At 53.8% G+C, this 16270-nt stretch overlaps 6 protein-coding genes across 6 annotated transcripts; 3 read left to right on the top strand and 3 right to left on the bottom strand.

The window, feature by feature from the left end:
• Positions 1 to 1458: 1458 nt before the first annotated feature.
• Positions 1459 to 2733, top strand: TGAM01_v210657 (hypothetical protein; the record flags this gene model as incomplete). Its single annotated transcript, XM_018810180.1, has 2 exons — positions 1459 to 1467; positions 1864 to 2733. 2 exons carry the CDS (start codon positions 1459 to 1461, stop codon positions 2731 to 2733), a joined length of 879 nt encoding a protein of 292 aa, XP_018656613.1.
• A 292-nt stretch (positions 2734 to 3025) lies between these two features.
• Positions 3026 to 3946, top strand: TGAM01_v210656 (alkylated DNA repair protein alkB like 6; the record flags this gene model as incomplete). Its single annotated transcript, XM_018810179.1, has 3 exons — positions 3026 to 3166; positions 3312 to 3434; positions 3581 to 3946. 3 exons carry the CDS (start codon positions 3026 to 3028, stop codon positions 3944 to 3946), a joined length of 630 nt encoding a protein of 209 aa, XP_018656612.1.
• Positions 3947 to 3978: 32 nt separating this feature from the next.
• Positions 3979 to 4991, bottom strand: TGAM01_v210655 (hypothetical protein; the record flags this gene model as incomplete). Its single annotated transcript, XM_018810178.1, has 2 exons — positions 3979 to 4367; positions 4445 to 4991. The coding sequence occupies 2 exons, from the start codon at positions 4989 to 4991 to the stop codon at positions 3979 to 3981; spliced, it is 936 nt and encodes a 311-aa protein (XP_018656611.1).
• Positions 4992 to 6429: 1438 nt separating this feature from the next.
• TGAM01_v210654 (hypothetical protein) lies at positions 6430 to 8534 on the bottom strand (the record flags this gene model as incomplete). Its single annotated transcript, XM_018810177.1, has 2 exons — positions 6430 to 8237; positions 8309 to 8534. The coding sequence occupies 2 exons, from the start codon at positions 8532 to 8534 to the stop codon at positions 6430 to 6432; spliced, it is 2034 nt and encodes a 677-aa protein (XP_018656610.1).
• Positions 8535 to 9745: 1211 nt separating this feature from the next.
• TGAM01_v210653 (hypothetical protein) lies at positions 9746 to 10039 on the top strand (the record flags this gene model as incomplete). The annotated part of the gene is made up of 1 exon (XM_024550841.1): positions 9746 to 10039. One exon carries the CDS (start codon positions 9746 to 9748, stop codon positions 10037 to 10039), a length of 294 nt encoding a protein of 97 aa, XP_024404413.1.
• A 2717-nt stretch (positions 10040 to 12756) lies between these two features.
• Positions 12757 to 16182, bottom strand: TGAM01_v210651 (translation initiation factor 3 subunit A; the record flags this gene model as incomplete). Its single annotated transcript, XM_018810176.1, has 3 exons — positions 12757 to 15714; positions 15806 to 16069; positions 16180 to 16182. 3 exons carry the CDS (start codon positions 16180 to 16182, stop codon positions 12757 to 12759), a joined length of 3225 nt encoding a protein of 1074 aa, XP_018656609.1.
• Positions 16183 to 16270: the final 88 nt, after the last annotated feature.

The raw sequence follows: 16270 nt of genomic DNA, 5'->3' as shown, positions 1-16270 counted from the left end.
TCTCGTATTCTCCACGAGCGCAAGCTCGAGCTAACAAGGTTTGGCCGTGTGCATCGAGGTGTTTCTTGTGAGGCGCCATTTTTACGGGCGAGGCATGAGACTCTGGTATGGCCGGAGTAGCAAGGCCTCGTAACTTGGAGCTGCGGGGATGAGGGCTCCCGCTAGCCGAGGATTCGTCAGAATGGTAGTCTGCAGAGTAAAGGGGGGGCGGTAAACGCTTCTTCTTGAGACTGCTAGAAAGATGATGTGCAGGCAATTGTGTGGAGACGCTTCTACGATGCTGTCGAGGGTGAGGGGAGATGGAGCGTGTCCGCGTGCGAGATTCATGCTGGGATTGCTTCGATTTGGATTCCTTGAGGGAGCGGCCGTTGTCGAGGCTGACGCTTGTGGTCCGCTGGCGGCGAGCCTTTCGCTGATCACCTTCGTCGTCGGACTCGGCCTTGGGAGCCTTTCGCTTGTGAGGCACCAGACGCTCTCCAGACTTGAGCTTGTCGCGCAGAGACGACGAGACGGGCTTGGAGGGGGCGTGGATGCCTTCAGAGTCTGAGGGTGAGGCGACGGCCACGGCGTCAGATCGCCGGCGGCGGTGAGGCGGAAGCGGGTGCTGTTGACGCTGGTGGTTCTGACTGTGGGGAGGCGAAGTCGGTGCAGAACTCAGGCCGCTCGAGGCGCCGTCCTTGCTGCGAGGTTGGCGGTCCTTGTCGACAGGGCCCGGCAGCCGTTTCTTGACACCCTCGGGCCGGCTGCCAGCTGCGTTCTTGTCGCCCTGGTTACTGGCCGCCGGCGGCTGGCCGTTGCCTCTGGCCGAGTCGGCGTCGCTCTCGCTCCGGTCCTCCTGCCTCACCTTTCGAACCTTTGAGGGCGAATGGCCATCCTTGCCCGGCAGCACAATCGTCTCGGCGTCTGAGTCGCGGTCGGCACCAGGTGCATCGTCGTGTCGGGCGGCCGTGGAGGACGACAGAGACGACGACTCCCTCGTCTTGAGCCTGGACGGCGACGATGGCCTCACAGAAGGGCGCGGCTTCGGGTCCGTGTCGGAGCCAGAGCCTCGTCGTGGGCGCTCGTGTTTGCTTTGCTGCTGCTGAGTGGGAGGGCCAGCATGCTTGAGCGTGTCGGACTCGGCAGCATTCTGCGCGTCCATGACATTTATCTTCGAGAATTGCCGGTGGCTACCACCATCATGGAGATGAAAGGAGTGTCGGCAGCGTGGACGCCGCAGAAGAGGCCGATTGATCTGGGCACGTCGACCGCCACGTCAGAGCTGCTGGCAATAGCCACCTGCGCAGATGGATCAGATGGAATGGGGGCAGAGGGCCTAGCAGCCGGGGGACTTTAGGCACGACAGCACCGGGAGGTAGCAGAAGCAGCAAGCCGTTTAGGGTCGGTAGGTCGTCCAAGCCGGAACGGAGAGAAATGAAGGGAAAATATGATGGAGAAAATAGAACTAGAGCTGCTACAATGATGCTGGTGGGTGTGCGGCGAATCCAAGTGGCGGGACACGAATCGATGCTGGTTTTTTCCTCTCCTCGGTCGGGTGTCGAGAGTGCAAAAAGAACTAAGAGATCAATCACGAATCGATGAAGCGTGTTCACCGTAGCGCAGCTCAGGGCACGGAGTACGGAGAGCTGTTAGTACTAGACGTGGGAGCTGGGAAAAACATTGAATCCAGTTCCATGTTGGAAACTGCCGGGGCTGGGAGCTGGGGGGGCCACAAGTACACGGCATGTACTGCTGCCACTCTGCCTTAGTACGCATACAGAACAAGGACTACAGGTGCAAAGTAAGACAGCGTGCAATAGCGGCCTTTGGGGCCAGCGCTAGTAGTGCTGGGTGCTGGTGCTCGGCACGTACCCACAACGCCAGTGGCCGCGAGGGGTACCTGCGAGTACCGAGCCAGAGGAGAGCAGGCTGGAGCTACGGACGAAAGCACGAGGTGCTAATGATGGTGCCGGACTAGCGAGGTGCAAGTGGACAGCGCAGCACGGCACGGCAACGCAGCGGCAATTGAAGGCAGCAACAAGCAGCAACAAGCACCAGCAACCAGCAAAAGAAGCGACGCAAAGAGGCAAAAAGAGCAAAAGGCAAAAAACCAGACGCAGCGACCACGCAACTGGGTCTGGAAACAGGGATGCATTTCGAAACTCAACCGCTCGCTGCCGCCCGCCTGATTGGCCGTCGCCGCCAGCCGCCCCAGCCGGTGCAGCGCCATCGCGGTGCAGTTGTGCGGCCGAAACAGCGGACCTCCAGCCTAAACAAACCCTGTCGAGCCCTGCCATCCCGCGTTGCCACCCTCCAAAGCCCCCTCCAAAAGGCCCTCCCAGGCCGCGGTGGTGCAGCAGGCCCCGCCATCCACCAATCACCGCTGCCGGCCGCGCCGGTAGTCCTCGAGCGCACTGCGGGTTTCTGGGCTTGAAATACGGGTGCCGTCGCCTCGATTTGCGAGCTCGCGGCGACGAAGAAGAAGAAAAAGGGAAACTACAGAACAGGGCAAAAGCCAGAGAGCGCATGCTTGCCCTTGCTTTTGCGTCCGGGGAGGAGCCGCGGCGTGCTGGCGCTGCGCATTTGCTCGCTGCATCATCGCCAATGCCATGCTGCGCTCTTTTGGTTCCAGCCCTTCTGTACGACCTGCAGCCAGCACAGCACGAGAGGGTCGAGTCTGACTGCCGGAGGCGGCTCAACGCGACGCCCCCCCAAACGCAAATGCGCTGTGCTGTGCTCGCTGCAGGCCGATAACAACACAGCAGCCCAGCACTCGGCTAACCCTAAACGGACGCCCGGACTGGCATTTGCTGCTGCGACGAGGAGGCAACAAGAACGTGAACGCTGCAACCCCCTAGCTGGATACGGCCATTCGCTGGCCATCACCCCATTGTCCCCCTCTTGCTTGCGACCGCTCGACGACAAACCAACCATCCATCGCTCGTTGCTCTGATCCGGACGGGGCTCTCGCGTTGGACCAGTCAGACCGTGGCGTCGCTCGCCGCCGCCTCTTGTTTACGATCTCCTGTTGCCTGGAATCCTGACCATGGCGGCTGCAGGCTGCAGTGACGGCGATGCACGGCTGCCGTCGTCTCTCGACGCAGCCAAGATCACATCGCTTCCGGCCACTGCCTATTATCTGCCCAACTTCATCAGCGAGGAGGAGGAGCGCATGATTCTCGATAAAGTGCGTCCGTTACCGCGACTTGTGCCGTCGAATCCTGCCTTTGACCTGCTGCGGCCGTGCTGATAACGAACCCCCCCGGCGTTCACTCCAGATAGCTACTGCTCCCCGGCCGCGATGGAAGCAACTCACGCATCGACGCCTACAGACTTGGCCATCGGATCTCGTCCAAAACAGGCTACTGGACGCACCGCTGCCTCAATGGCTCGAGACGCCCGTGGTGTCGCGGCTGCTGTCCCTCCCGCTCTCCGACGACAACGACGGCGATGCTGTGAGACACATATTCGCCGATAGCCCCCATCAGCGCCCGAACCACGTCCTCATCAACGAATATCCTCCCGGCATTGGCATTATGCCGCATAAGTTAAGTATTATGAACAAGTAGATGGAACCCTTCGAAATGCTCATCCACCCTAGGATGGCGCTGCGTATTGGCCCGTCGTGTGCACCGTCAGCCTGGGCGCCAGCATCTGTCTGAACCTGTACCGCAACAAAGAAGACGGCGCCCTTGACCCCGATCCTGCTTGGCGAATCATCCAGGAACCTCGTAGTCTTCTCATCACTACAGCGACTCTATATACGGACTATCTGCATGGAATATCCGACATCAAACAAGATATAGACCTATCCGCCGATACGATTGTAAATTGGCCGTTGCTTCGGGATCACGAGGCGTTTGCCAGCGGCCAAAGCGTGAGACAAACCCGCACTAGTCTCACGTACCGAGATGTCCTCAAAGTTTCCAAGGTTGGAAACAAGCTGGGTCTGTTCAACAAGCGATGAAAGCTCACTCAGGGCTTCAGGAGCAACGTAGTCTAGAATACAAACGGAATCATGGCCCATTTCCCAACCAGCTTGTCTGCACCAAATTTCTCGGCATACCACTTTTTCGTGCCATATGCTGTCAAACCGAGATTTGTCACGACGAACAGCAACACGTACAAGACAGATCTGTTAAAGAAGGTTCCTGGGGGCGCCGCAGCGACGGCAAGGCCCACGTAAACCAGGCATTCGAACGTGTAGTGGGGGCAAGCGAGGTACTGGAACCAGCCCTCGTTTGGAAGCGTGTATTTCTTGAGGCTCGCCAGATATCTGTGGCAGTTGTTTTGCTGAGCACCGGCAAAGCCAAAGATTGCGGCCCCGATTATGATTTGCGGTGTAAACTCAATTGGCTGTGGCGACTCCCACGATTTGAGGATTGCCCCTGAAAACTACTGTCAGCCTTGTTCCCAATGAAGAAATAAGCCACCCGCGAAAGTGTGGCCAAGACAAGAGACCAACCTGATCCCCGAATCCAGACGCTGATGCCCACAACTGTGTAATAGACTACTCCAAGAGCCCAGTGCAAGGCCGACATGGGAGATGATCCGGGTTTTGCGACGAAGAGACACTCAAACAGTCTTCTCGCTCCTTGGGTGCTCATCAGAAGCCAAGTCACCAGAGTGGCACTCAGGGTGACCTCTGGAGCTTGATCCTCCACTGCAGATCGATGCTGCATCTCAGCCATGGCCCGCATGATCGAGCCCTTGGAGATGTATTGCCAGCCCCAGAAGATTGACCATGACACAGATGCTATGTAGAAGTGTATGAACCACGAGTGAGGCACCTGTGCATAGCTTGTCAGCACCAGGAGAGAATCTGACTTTGCCTCGGCCTTCTGCCCAGGAGCTTGGCTATTCGGGCCATGCTGGGTATGTGCCGGCCTCCTGGCGCCGTATGCGAACAAGGCTTTGCGCGCATTTTCCGGGAGAACTTGCATCGAGAAGAGCATCGCGGAGCTGACTATGCAGAAAGCTTGGCACCATTCTGCTGGCGTCGTGCTGGCCATCTTGGTCACTTTTTGCTAACTTTCCAAGGGAACAAATCGATGTTTAGCTGCTAGGTTTGAACAGAAGATACAGACAAGAGACGCCCGGCGAAGGAACAAGGAGAGATGAGGCTATCAGCTTCTGGCTTCGCGGATGCACGGGGGCTGAGTATTGAGCAATTCAGGCCACATTCTACAGCTAGAAACTGGATGCCCCGCAAATTGCACATGACAGCCCCCCTTCTTTGAACGAGGACCTGCAAGCTCACCTGAATCAAGACTTCGAGCCGCGGCCGGCCGCATGCTAGGTATCAAACAAGACTAAGGGGAGCCGGCGCTGTGCCGCGGTGGGGTTGGGGGCTGCCTTGATTCTGCTTCTGTGCGAGTAGATTCTTGCGGTCAGTCTGCGGAAATTGTAATCAATTGTGTCGTTCAAAAGATAAGTCGAATAGCTATCAGAGGAGAGGAGTAGATAGTAGAAGCGACTCTGTCAGGGGCCAATTCGGCGGCACGGCAATGGCAGAGTTGACAATCGATGAAGTGCCGGCAATCGGGAGAGGAAGTGGATACGTCCATGTGCCACCTGTTATGCTCAAAGTCCAATGTGTCAATGTTCTAGATACCTCTAGATACCATGAACACGGCAGGTTAAACACTTATCCCGCCCATGTCTTCCTTAGCGCAGATACCTTCCTAGGTGGATTTTCTTTGTCTCGAATTCCAACTCTTCTACCTCTGGGTGGTCTAGTTGGTTCATGGCGTCTGACTGTAATGGATAACATCTCATCAGAAAGTCGGCGGTTCGATTCCGTCCCCGGAGAGTTCTTTCTTCCGGAGAAGAGTTACATTTTTGCTTTTTTAACCTCCTTTTTAATCTGTCAATATCGAAGCAACAAATATTTCCTCAATCTTCTATTTGGTAGAGTGTATGTAGGTAGCAGTAGGATGGTCGTCCAATAGAATGGCTGCTTGATGACGCATCTTGGAGAGCGACGTACGATACAGACAATTGCCCAGTTCTCTGTTCTCCCTGCATATACGAATTTGTACCCTAGCGTCATCTCACAGTCACGAACGAATTAGCATCTTGAAGCATTGTGGTGTCTTCAGCGTGTATAGAAGAACTATGTTTAATCACGTGGGACAGGATGCTCAAAACTGGCTTCATGTTGCCGGTCAACGTGATACTTTTCCTGGTTGGTGCCATGCGCTGCTCCTGCCTGCGCCTACCAATATTTCCTACAATTTCAATCACAGCAAAAATCGGCAAAATGTTACTTTGACCAAAGATTTATTCATTTCACTCCATCAGATGAACTTTCTATATACCATACCATACCATACCGTACCATACCATATCCAATGTCCCAAATCGGTATCCCTTGATTTCCCGATATCCCACATCGCCAGTTCCCATATCCATCATGCCATGCCAGGCTTTCAATCACAAAATGCGCCTTTACCAGCCCCATGTCTTGCATTGTTGCTTAGGGTTCACATTCTTGTTCACAGCCAGACAGTCTTGGTACTGGGCCTGGCACTTCTTGGCCGCGTTGGAAGGAGTGTTGTCTCCAAAGCCCCATTTCGCTGTAAACTGGCTGATGCCGAGTAAACGCTTGGCTGCCTCGCCGCGCTTGAATCGACCGCTGGAGCCCTGCTGGCAACCCTGCTGGTAGACATTTGTGCATTGCGTGTATTGCTCCTTACACGCATCTGAACAAGCATTGCCGCAGCCTGAGGGAGGGTACGAGGGGCACTTCTGGCTGTTCTGGTTGATGTACAGCTTGAAAGGGTTGGTGCGCCAGTCGCTGTAGATGTCATTGCAGCTGACAAGAGGCAGAGAGATGCCACCGACGGGGTTTCCTGGACCGTATCCGTACTTGGAGTTGGAAGGCTGCGTGCAGATGTTGGTGGGAGGAGGCGGGCACTGGGTAGGCGTCGTTGAGGTGGCCGGAGGCTTGGTTGTCGTGGTCGCAGAGCATGGAGTGACGGTGGTAGTCGTCTTGGGAGGACTGCCACCCTGGCCGGGGTTGTGGTTCCAGCAGTCGCCCTTGGAGCATTTCCCGAGCACACAGGTCGTACTGCAGTACTGCGCAATGCCACTGCACCACAGGCCAAAATTGAAGCATTGGAGAGCGCCGGGAAAGCCAGCCTGAGAGAAGCAAGAGGCGACACCAGCAGCACAAGTAGCATAGGCCTTCAGACAGTCCTTTTGATTGTTCCAGTCGGGCAGAGGAGGGAAACACCAGTCACCGCACTTGTACTCGCAAGAAGGTGGAGTGGTGACGGTAGCCGTGCACAGAGAACTGGTGGTCCTGGTGCTAGTACTTTTGGAGGTTGTAGTGGTAGTGGTAGGGGGAGGGGGCGGTGAAGTAGTGCTCGTGGAAGTTGTGGAAGACGTTGAAGACGTGGAAGACGTGGAAGTCGTTTCGCAATCGTCTGTGGTTGAGGTTGGTGGAGGAGGAGGCAGCGATGTTGTAGAAACTGAAGAGATTGTGCTGGTGCTAGTGGGAGGCAACGATGTCGTTGAGTCTGAAGAGGATGTGCTGGTGCTAGTGGGAGGCAGCGATGTTGTTGAGTCTGAAGAAGTTGTGCTTGTGCTAGTGGGAGGCAGCGATGTTGTTGAGTCTGAAGAAGTTGTGCTTGTGCTAGTGGGAGGCAGAGATGTTGTTGAGTCTGAAGTTGTGCTGGTGCTAGAAGGAGGTAGTGTTGTTGTCGAGACTGAAGAAGTTGTGCTGCTGCTGGAGGGAGGCACCCAGCCACATGGCTCCAAAGACTCAAGATCTGTGGCAATGTACAGGTCCAAGAGTCCACGTCCACCGCAGGTCTCTGAGGAGTTGCCTTTGCAGGCAAAATTACACTGCGAGTCGTCTACCTTTACGGTGCTGTTTGCAAGAACGTTACCACACCAGCATTCGCTTCCATACTCGGTACCAGCCAATGGGAAGCCTTCTGCCTCACAGGCAGCCAAGCAAGACTCGGTGGTGAAGGTGGAAGAGTCAACGTTTGCCGACCAGGAAAGGGCACGACCTTGTTGCGAGTTGTCCGAATAGCAGCCAGCAGCCTTGTAGTCACCGATAGTGACCTGTTTGGTAGGGAATGTCGGGTCTTGCCAGACGGAGAGGATGTTGTTTCCACCACATGTCTCAGATTTGTTGCCGTTGCAAGGAAAGCTGCACTGAGAGTCATCGAGCTGAGGTCCGTCAACAGTGCCACCACAGAAGCAAACACCATAGTACTCGAGGCCAGCATAACGGAAGCCATTGCCTATGAAGAGCAGAGTGTTAGCTCATGGTCGTACAACAAACAAGAAACACTCGTCCGAATGGTTTACGAACCTTTGCATTCTGAAACACATTCTTCCACAGTCATATTGTTCGAAGGCAAAGTTGAGCGGAAGATGAGAGCATTAGGATTACCAGGGCCGCCATCTTGAAAGCAACCGGAGTAGACAAAAGGTTGAAACTTGTCCAGGCAAGGAGGCAACTCCACGTTCCAGGCATGCGTGGATGTCACAAGTGAGAGCGTGGCAACCGCGGCCACGAGGGACCGGGAGAAAGACATTTTGATAACGAGGCTTCTAAAAAAGGCTTGAATCACTGAGCAATGCTTATCTAAGAGCTCGAGTTACTGAGGTTGGCAGTGACAAGCAAGTTAATCTCAATAATCGACGGTGGGATCCAGAGCTTTATATACATATCGACAAAGGGCTATCTCCTACTGAGATTATATACAGCACGAAGGCCGGCCTCCCCTTATGTTGACCATATCCGCTCACCATCTACGGCATCCGACTTGGACTTTGGGGTCCAATTTCTCAGATATCACCAGATCGGGCGGAAGTATGCCCCTGTTCCCGAGGGAGATGCGCCATGCCGTTAACCCATGTCGTCCAGGTCAACTTAACTGCCTAGCTAAGACTACTAAGCATTAGTGGACAGGACAAAATGGAAATAGGCAGCAATCCTAACAACCAAAGATTTGTTGCCAAGCCCAGTGCCGATGTCCGTCCAGCCGCTTTGTGCTCCATACTACCAGCACTAATAGTAGGACTGGCTGGTCTGCAAGGGAAGAGCAGCATTGATGCAAGGACAGGCCAAGGCATTCTGCCGTACCCTTCAGGTCAAGACAAGAGGAATCTCACTCGTAGGATTGTTGAATAGAGACGACTGATGGATGGCAGCTCTGCTCAGCCAAAAGGAAGCGGAGACACCACCAACACGCCCATAGTTGGATATGCCTGCATACGTTAGACTGCATTAACTCTTTTATAAAGAGCACATATCAGATTGGCTAAGCTATTACAGGACAGAACGCGAGAAGGGACCTCTGGAAGAAAAAAACCTACCGTTTCAATGCTACATTACTCCGCCGGTAGGCATGGGCTAGAAACGTGGAGACTGTCTCTTAATTGAGTACTAGTATCTAAAAAACCTTACCGGTCAGTATTCTTAGATGTGGATGAGAATCTCATGCTTATCTGATTCTCGTGGAATCTATCAGCTAAAACAGTATTCATAGGTACCAATTCTATCTTGTTATAAGCTCGTGACGAGCTATGCTGATATCCAAAAATAAAATTGCATATCGCTAATAGCGAAGTGATCTCGGAACAGGCGCTCAACGCATCGTGATAAAAGGCCTTGACAGACGAATATTGAGTAATGGAAAGGTATAACAGCTGGTGACAGACTGAAGTGAAAGCAAGAATGCGTAATCCAAAGCGCAAGATACAAACAGTGATTGGGTGGAAACATGACCGGGCGTTTCCGAACATGCATATAGACGGCGTTCTGGACCTCTCAGCCTCTTTCGATCCTTCTCGGGACCCGATATTGTTTACCTTCTTCCGCCAGGAGGTTGGCTGCCGTTGGGGCTGGGTCACGGCGCAAGCAGTTTTCGTGTCAGACTCTGCACACATACTACACTTAAGCATATTACGACTACCTACTCGTACACAAATACCCATGTACGATACTAGTGCCACGATTTTCAGCTCTGATGCCGGGGCATCGGGGCTTTACGATGAGCGAATAAGCACGCTAGGCAGGCTTTGCTTCAAAGATTGAAGCCCGCAGTGGGTCTCTTTCCCGGTTTCTCAACTGACAGGTAGGTAGGTATTGGACGCAGTTCAGAGGTGCAGAAGGGCAAACTGAAGAAGCATCCCAAAGACACTGGCCAAAGATATGACTAACTAGTCAACCAGCTTATGGAAAATCAACAAAAAGCGTCTTTGATCTTTCAGAATCCATGATTGGTCGATCACATCTAGCCGCGTGCCGCGTCAGAGGCAATATCAAGCAGCGTCTCAGCTACTGAGTAGCTCTACGGTGGAGGGTAGCATCACAGGCCAGTATTGCTACCGTAAAAGAAATAGGCATAGGCCGAAGTGGGCACAAGGGAGCATACAAAGTTCGCTGCCAGCTCATCGTGCGTCTCAGCGCAGTTGTTTGTGTAGCAGAGCTGCATTCATCCCACGGCTACAGAATACGAGCAGACTGTAGTCTCTGTGTCTTCTTTGCCGGGGTGGAGATCGCGTGTTGGCGGCATGTAAGGTGAGCCGTGTGGAGGAGCATCGTTCGATATGCATGCGCTGAGAGAAGCAAAGGCCAGACCGGCTATCCGACATCCACCGCCGCTCGGTGCTGCTAAGAATAGAATCGGTCAATATGGAATTTGTACGACCACCACACTCGTATTGTCTCTGAAGGGCGTGGCCCTGGTCAGTTTTAAGCGTCAGCTGTGAGGTTGGAAAACAATCATTTAACATCGGGCTGAGGTCTCAGATTGATAAGCAAACCATCAATATTAACTTGCAGAGTCTCAGATACAGTAGTCAGACACTACGCAGATCGATCTCCGTCTCCATCAGCCCACCACGCCTACTAGGTTCAGGATCAGATTCAGGTTGAGAATCCTGCCGCACAAAGTGTGTGCTATTGGGCATGCCATGCAAGGTGGAGCCAGCGCCAAAGCCTACCCGAGGTCATCGACTTCTCGGTCGGCCGGCTGGTCGGCAGGGTTGTATTCCTATACTGTTGCGTGTTAGTGATTGCTTCAGGCTAGGATTGTCTGGCTTTGCCTACCAAGCAATATGTTGGACTTCGGCTGCCTATCTGCTGCCAAGGTGGGTGGGTACACAATGTACTTTGAATGCTTTCCTTTTCATTTATTCCTTGGTCCGGTAGCTTACCTGCAGTTGAACTCTCTGGTCAGTAATTGCACTTGTATGGTTACAGCTAACTACTACATGAGATTGGTAGCACGGGTACCTGAGTAGTACTACCACCCTCGGCTTCTCCTTCATGACCTTTTCACTCTTCATCTAAAAATGGAAAACACGATTCCATCTCGACAGCAAAAGGATGTTCAGCTGTGGTGGCGGCCATGCGAGCCACTCTATACTTTGTTCTCTCCTTACATTCCGTCGAACTAACTTCGGCCCCCATCCCTCTCAGCCAGCCGTTTTGCCAAGGGGCCACTCTCACCGGATCTACTGCCCCTGACTTGCCCATCTACGCTTCCCCGCCGCTGCTAGACTAGGATCTTTGACTTCGAAGCAAACAGTATTGGTTTCTTCCCGCTTCGCCAACTTCGTCATACTGTGCAGTCTCAACACCAAAAAAAAATTCACCAAAACAACAAAGCCACGATGCAAGGATGGCAAACCAGTCCTAAGAGCAGAGCCATCCACCGCTGCAGATAACGGCTCCTAATCACGCGCCCGTCCATGCTTCGCTTGGAAAGGCAAGCCCTACCGTGCCACGCAATCCACAGCTTTCTCAGCTTTCCTTCTTTTGTTCCGTTTCTGCAGGCTTGCATTCTTACTATTACCAGATAGGTTGGAAAGCCTCTTACGTAGTACTTCAGCAGCCTGGCAGCCCGGTTCACCAACATATGTTTCGTCCTTTTCTTTTTGTTCTCCCTTGCAGCTCAATATCAATCCTCTCACCTGAACTATTGAATCTTGCAGCTTGCTTTTCTGCGTCTTTATGCCGCCCCCTTGCAGTGTAAGGCTGGCAACTCTGATTAAAGACTAATTCTATTCTTAAATACAAGCTAGAGTAAACGATTGTTATTGCTGTAAGCCTGTAGCTTCTAGCCAGGTGTTGTACTTTTGCCTAGACGCAGCGGCCTGGTCAGTACCTGCAGCGATGGCGGCCAGAAAGGACGAAGGATTAAGTCTCTGTCTCTCTCTTTCTTTTCCATCTTGTTCCTGTTTTGTGGCTGGCTGTCAAGTCATCAGACCCATGTCCCTTGCTTCGTATATTGCCAGGTTTGATGCTGGCTTGCGAGGAACTCAGGGCGCTGACATTAAACTATTACGGTACAGCTTGATCAGATCAAGTAGGTATTCGATCCTATTCGTAGAGGTAAAGTCCTGAAGCTAGATGACGACCTCTAATTGCCCTACATTTTGAAATGCAGATATGAGTTCAGACTTTATACACAGCGAAATTTGAAAAGATAATGGTCGTTTATATAGAATTACACTTATATAGCTCAAACTACCCTGGAGACATCGTCACATCAAAGCAACTCTCCCAAAATCACACACAAAAAGCAATGAATGATAGAACAAAGTTCTTTATGTGCTTTTTTTTGTGTGCTTCCTTTCTCATCCATTCTGGCGTGCTCGTACCTCAGAGGACGGCGAAATTAATGCTGAGCTCTAGAGTACATTCATTGCAAACCATTCCTTTCCTTTCTTTGAAAGAATCTTTTTTCCCCAAAACGCCAAGTGCAAAAATGTGTAGCCAGGACTATCCATGCGCTTTCATTCCCTTCATGACTTGTTCCTCAGGTGAGGAGGAACCCACTTGCCAGCGGTTCGACCGGGCAGGCTCTCTGTAGGAGCGGCAGCAGACTCAGTCTTGCCGTTCTCGCCCCGTCTTGAGTCCTCGCGAGGAGAGTCACGAGGAGAGTCGCGGGGAGAGTCGCGGGGAGAGGGGCGAGCGTCACGGAAATCGCGAGAGTCGCGAGAGTCGCGAGGGCCAGGGCCTCTAGCCGGAGGGGGGGCATCGTCGTTTGCTGCTCCACCGCCTTCCTTGGCCGCTTGTCGTTCTCTCCAGCTTGGCTTGTTGCCGGAGCCAGCCAACTGCAGTCTCGGCGGGCCGCCGGCTGGGCGATCGCCAGACTCTGTCCGTGCCGGAGCACCGCCGTCTGCGGTCTCTCTAGCAGACTCTCTTTCTCGCTCCTTCTCTCGCCAGCCGCCGCCGCCGCCAGATCCAAAGAGTGGTCGTCGGCCCTCGCTGCCAGCAGCAGCAGCAGCAGCAGCAGCAGGAGGCTGTCGCTCTTTTTCTGCTTTACGACGGGCAAGTGCTTCTTCCTCACGTCTCTGCTGAAGCGCAGCCTTCTCCAACATCTCCTGGCGTTCTTTCTCGCGCTGTTCCTTGAGCTTAGCAAGTTCAGCCTTCCTGGCCTCGTCACGTAGACGCTGCTCCTCCTTCTCACGAGCGGCCTGTTCTTCCTGCTCCCGGAGGATACGCTCTCTCTCTTCCCGCTCCCTCTTCTCGCGCAGCTTGCGGTCACGGAATTCCTTCTTGCGGATGGCAATCTGCTTCTCGAGCTCGCGCTCAGCATCCCTGCGGCGCTTCTCAAACTCATCGCGGCGTCTCTCGTGCAGCGATGATCTGAAGCTTTCATATAGAGGCACAAGACGGCTAAGACGGTGCTTGAGTTCGACACTCTCCTTGTGCTTCTCTTCAGCCTCTCTGAGGGTCTTGATCTTGACTGCTTCGTAAATCTTGCGATCACGCTCCGTCTGCTTATTGTAGTCGTCGGTGAGCTTCTTAACTTCTTCCTTTCGGTAAGCTCGCTCCAAATGGTCAAGTCGCTTGCCGGTAATGCGTAGCTTCTCGCTGACATCGTTCTTCTCCCGCTCCAGCTGAGCCAGCTTCATAGCACGAAGTCTGTTGCTGTCCAGGTTGTCGATATCATCCAGATCAATATTCAGAGCCTCGCCGCTCATCTTGAGATCAGCAATCTGCTTCTTAATCTCCTCCTTACGAACGCGGTCATGCTCGGCCTTGATGCGTCGGGCCTCACGTTCACGCTGTTCCTCAGCAAGTCGCTTATCTTCAGCTTCCTGCAGAGCTTGCTCTCGCAACTTCTTCTGTCGGGCGTTCTCCTTCTCCTTCTTAGCTTGAAGCTCAGATGCCTCATCCTTGCGCTTCTGGATGATTTCTTTGCGTGCGAGAGTCTCAATATGCTCCTTCTCAGCGCCAGCCTTTGCGCGGGCGAGAGCAGCGTCATGAGCCGCCAAGCGATCCTTGCTAAAGTTAGGATCAATGTAGTGGCACGAAACGAAAAGTGACTTGGCAAGTCGAGTCAGCTGAGAGCGCACAATCTCAGAAGGAGTGCTCTGCAGACGCTGAACGTTGCCGCCATCAGCCTCAGCGGAGCCGGCAGATGATCCGCTGTGTCCAGCCTTGGCTGATGAGAAGACGTCGTTGTCAAAGCTGAGGACGCCAGTGGCATGGTCCATGCGGATGGCAAGATCACCCTTCTTATTTCCGTTCATGATGAACTTCTCGATGGTGCCGCGAGTGACCTGGTAAGGCTCAGGGAACTGGGCCAAGCTCTCGACAAAGTTGAGGTCAACAGTCTCGTAGACCTGAGAAAGCTGCTGGAACAGACGAGTGAGAATGACCTGCTGGAGAGGGACAATGTACTTCTCCATCTCAGCATCGGCAGCAATCTTGGTCAGGATGGGCGAAATCTTCTTGCAGATGAAGAGAGGGTGGAAGTCGACCTCCAAGATGTTGTAGAGATCGCGAATCTCAGGAGCAGATCGCTGGAGAATAGACTTGGACATGGCATCACGGAACAGTCGAGAGCGAGATGGGGCCTGGCTCATGCCAAGAAGGGTGGTCAAGCGAGTGTTCTTGTTCTTGCGGGCTTCATCGAAGTCGACCATGGCACCTCGGGATCGGGAGGTGCTGATGACAGGGATGGCGAGGGCAGACAGGAGAACAAAAGAGGCGGCCCTCTGGAGATCAGCATCGGAGGCTGGGGGGTTATCAGCCTTCTTTCCCTGGCCAGAGGCGACCAAAGCCGAGACCTGGCGCAGCAGGGTGTAGTATCTGGACCAGGCAGCAGCGTGGAAGAGGTAGTTCTCGCCAACCAGGAAGATTCGAGTGAGCTTCTCGTAGTAGTTGGCCATCATGATGTTCTTGGGAGGTCGCTTGCTGAGGTTGAGAAGAGTGTGAATATCCTCGACACTTCGGAAAGCCTCCTGCCAGAGTTCCAGCTCGACGGCAACATTGAGCTGCTGGAAACGAGTCTCCAGGTGGCGCTGGAGAGTATCGGGGTCACTCAGGTTGATGGCGTGCATCTGAGACGAGTACTTGGCCGCCGTCTGGACGTGGTTTCGGAGAAGCTCACAGAGTCTTCGGAACTCGGTCTTTCGGGTGTACTTGAGGCAGAAATCGAAGGCCTGCATGGCAGTGCTCTGGTACAGCACCTCGAGGCGAGCATTGTTGCGGAGGATGTCAAGGACGGTTCGGTAAGCCTCCCAAAGGAACTTGAGCCAAGGGGTGACGATGGCACGGTCGGTTCGATCACGAGATTGCTCGCCAGAGACGGTGGCGAGGAGGATGGACTCGGGGGTCTCGCTGGCTTCCAGGTCGTCAATGTTGGAGGTAGCAGCCGTAGCTTCAATGGTAGATTGAACTTCGTCCGCCTTCTGCTGGGCAGCAGTAACCTTCTCCACCGCGAGTTCGATGAACTTTTTCAGGACCAGCTGTGGGGGCGGTCAGTAATCCGTTGTAATCTTTCCCCCCCTTTGTTTCTTTTATCTTCTTTCATCCATTCAGCCTTGATGTTTTACCCACCTCAATAGTCGAAATGTTGGTGTTTTGAGAGAGATTCTTGTACTGGTACAGGGCATCCTTGGCCAGCTTTCCCTTCTTCTGTTCGACGGAGAGCTCAACCAACAAGAGCATAACCGGCTCGAGGGAGGCGATGGCAGCGCTTCGGGAGCGCTTGTTGGTGATGTGCTCATGGAGCAGGGTCAAGGCCGTCGGGGCCTGGTTGACCCCGATCAGCTCGTGGGCGCGCTTCAGGACATTTTCGGGCTTTTGATGCGGCGGGGGCGGCTATCGAGAGGGAGCAGAGTCAGCATCACAGCCCAACGTGGGAGTCTGCGTAGGGAGGGGCAATAGTTGGCAGCGAGACGGTCAGTCGCCATCTGCCTTGTGCTACGCACCATATTGGGCAACCTCCTCGACGGATCGATATGAGCCGGGCTAGGAGATTCGGGGGTAAGGAGTAGCCGTCGCAGGCCTGACGATGGTTGA

This window comes from Trichoderma gamsii (assembly GCF_001481775.2).
Source record: "Trichoderma gamsii strain T6085 chromosome Unknown Scaffold_68.2, whole genome shotgun sequence".
Lineage (NCBI taxonomy): Eukaryota > Fungi > Ascomycota > Sordariomycetes > Hypocreales > Hypocreaceae > Trichoderma > Trichoderma gamsii.
This window is presented reverse-complemented; position numbering and strand designations above follow the sequence as displayed.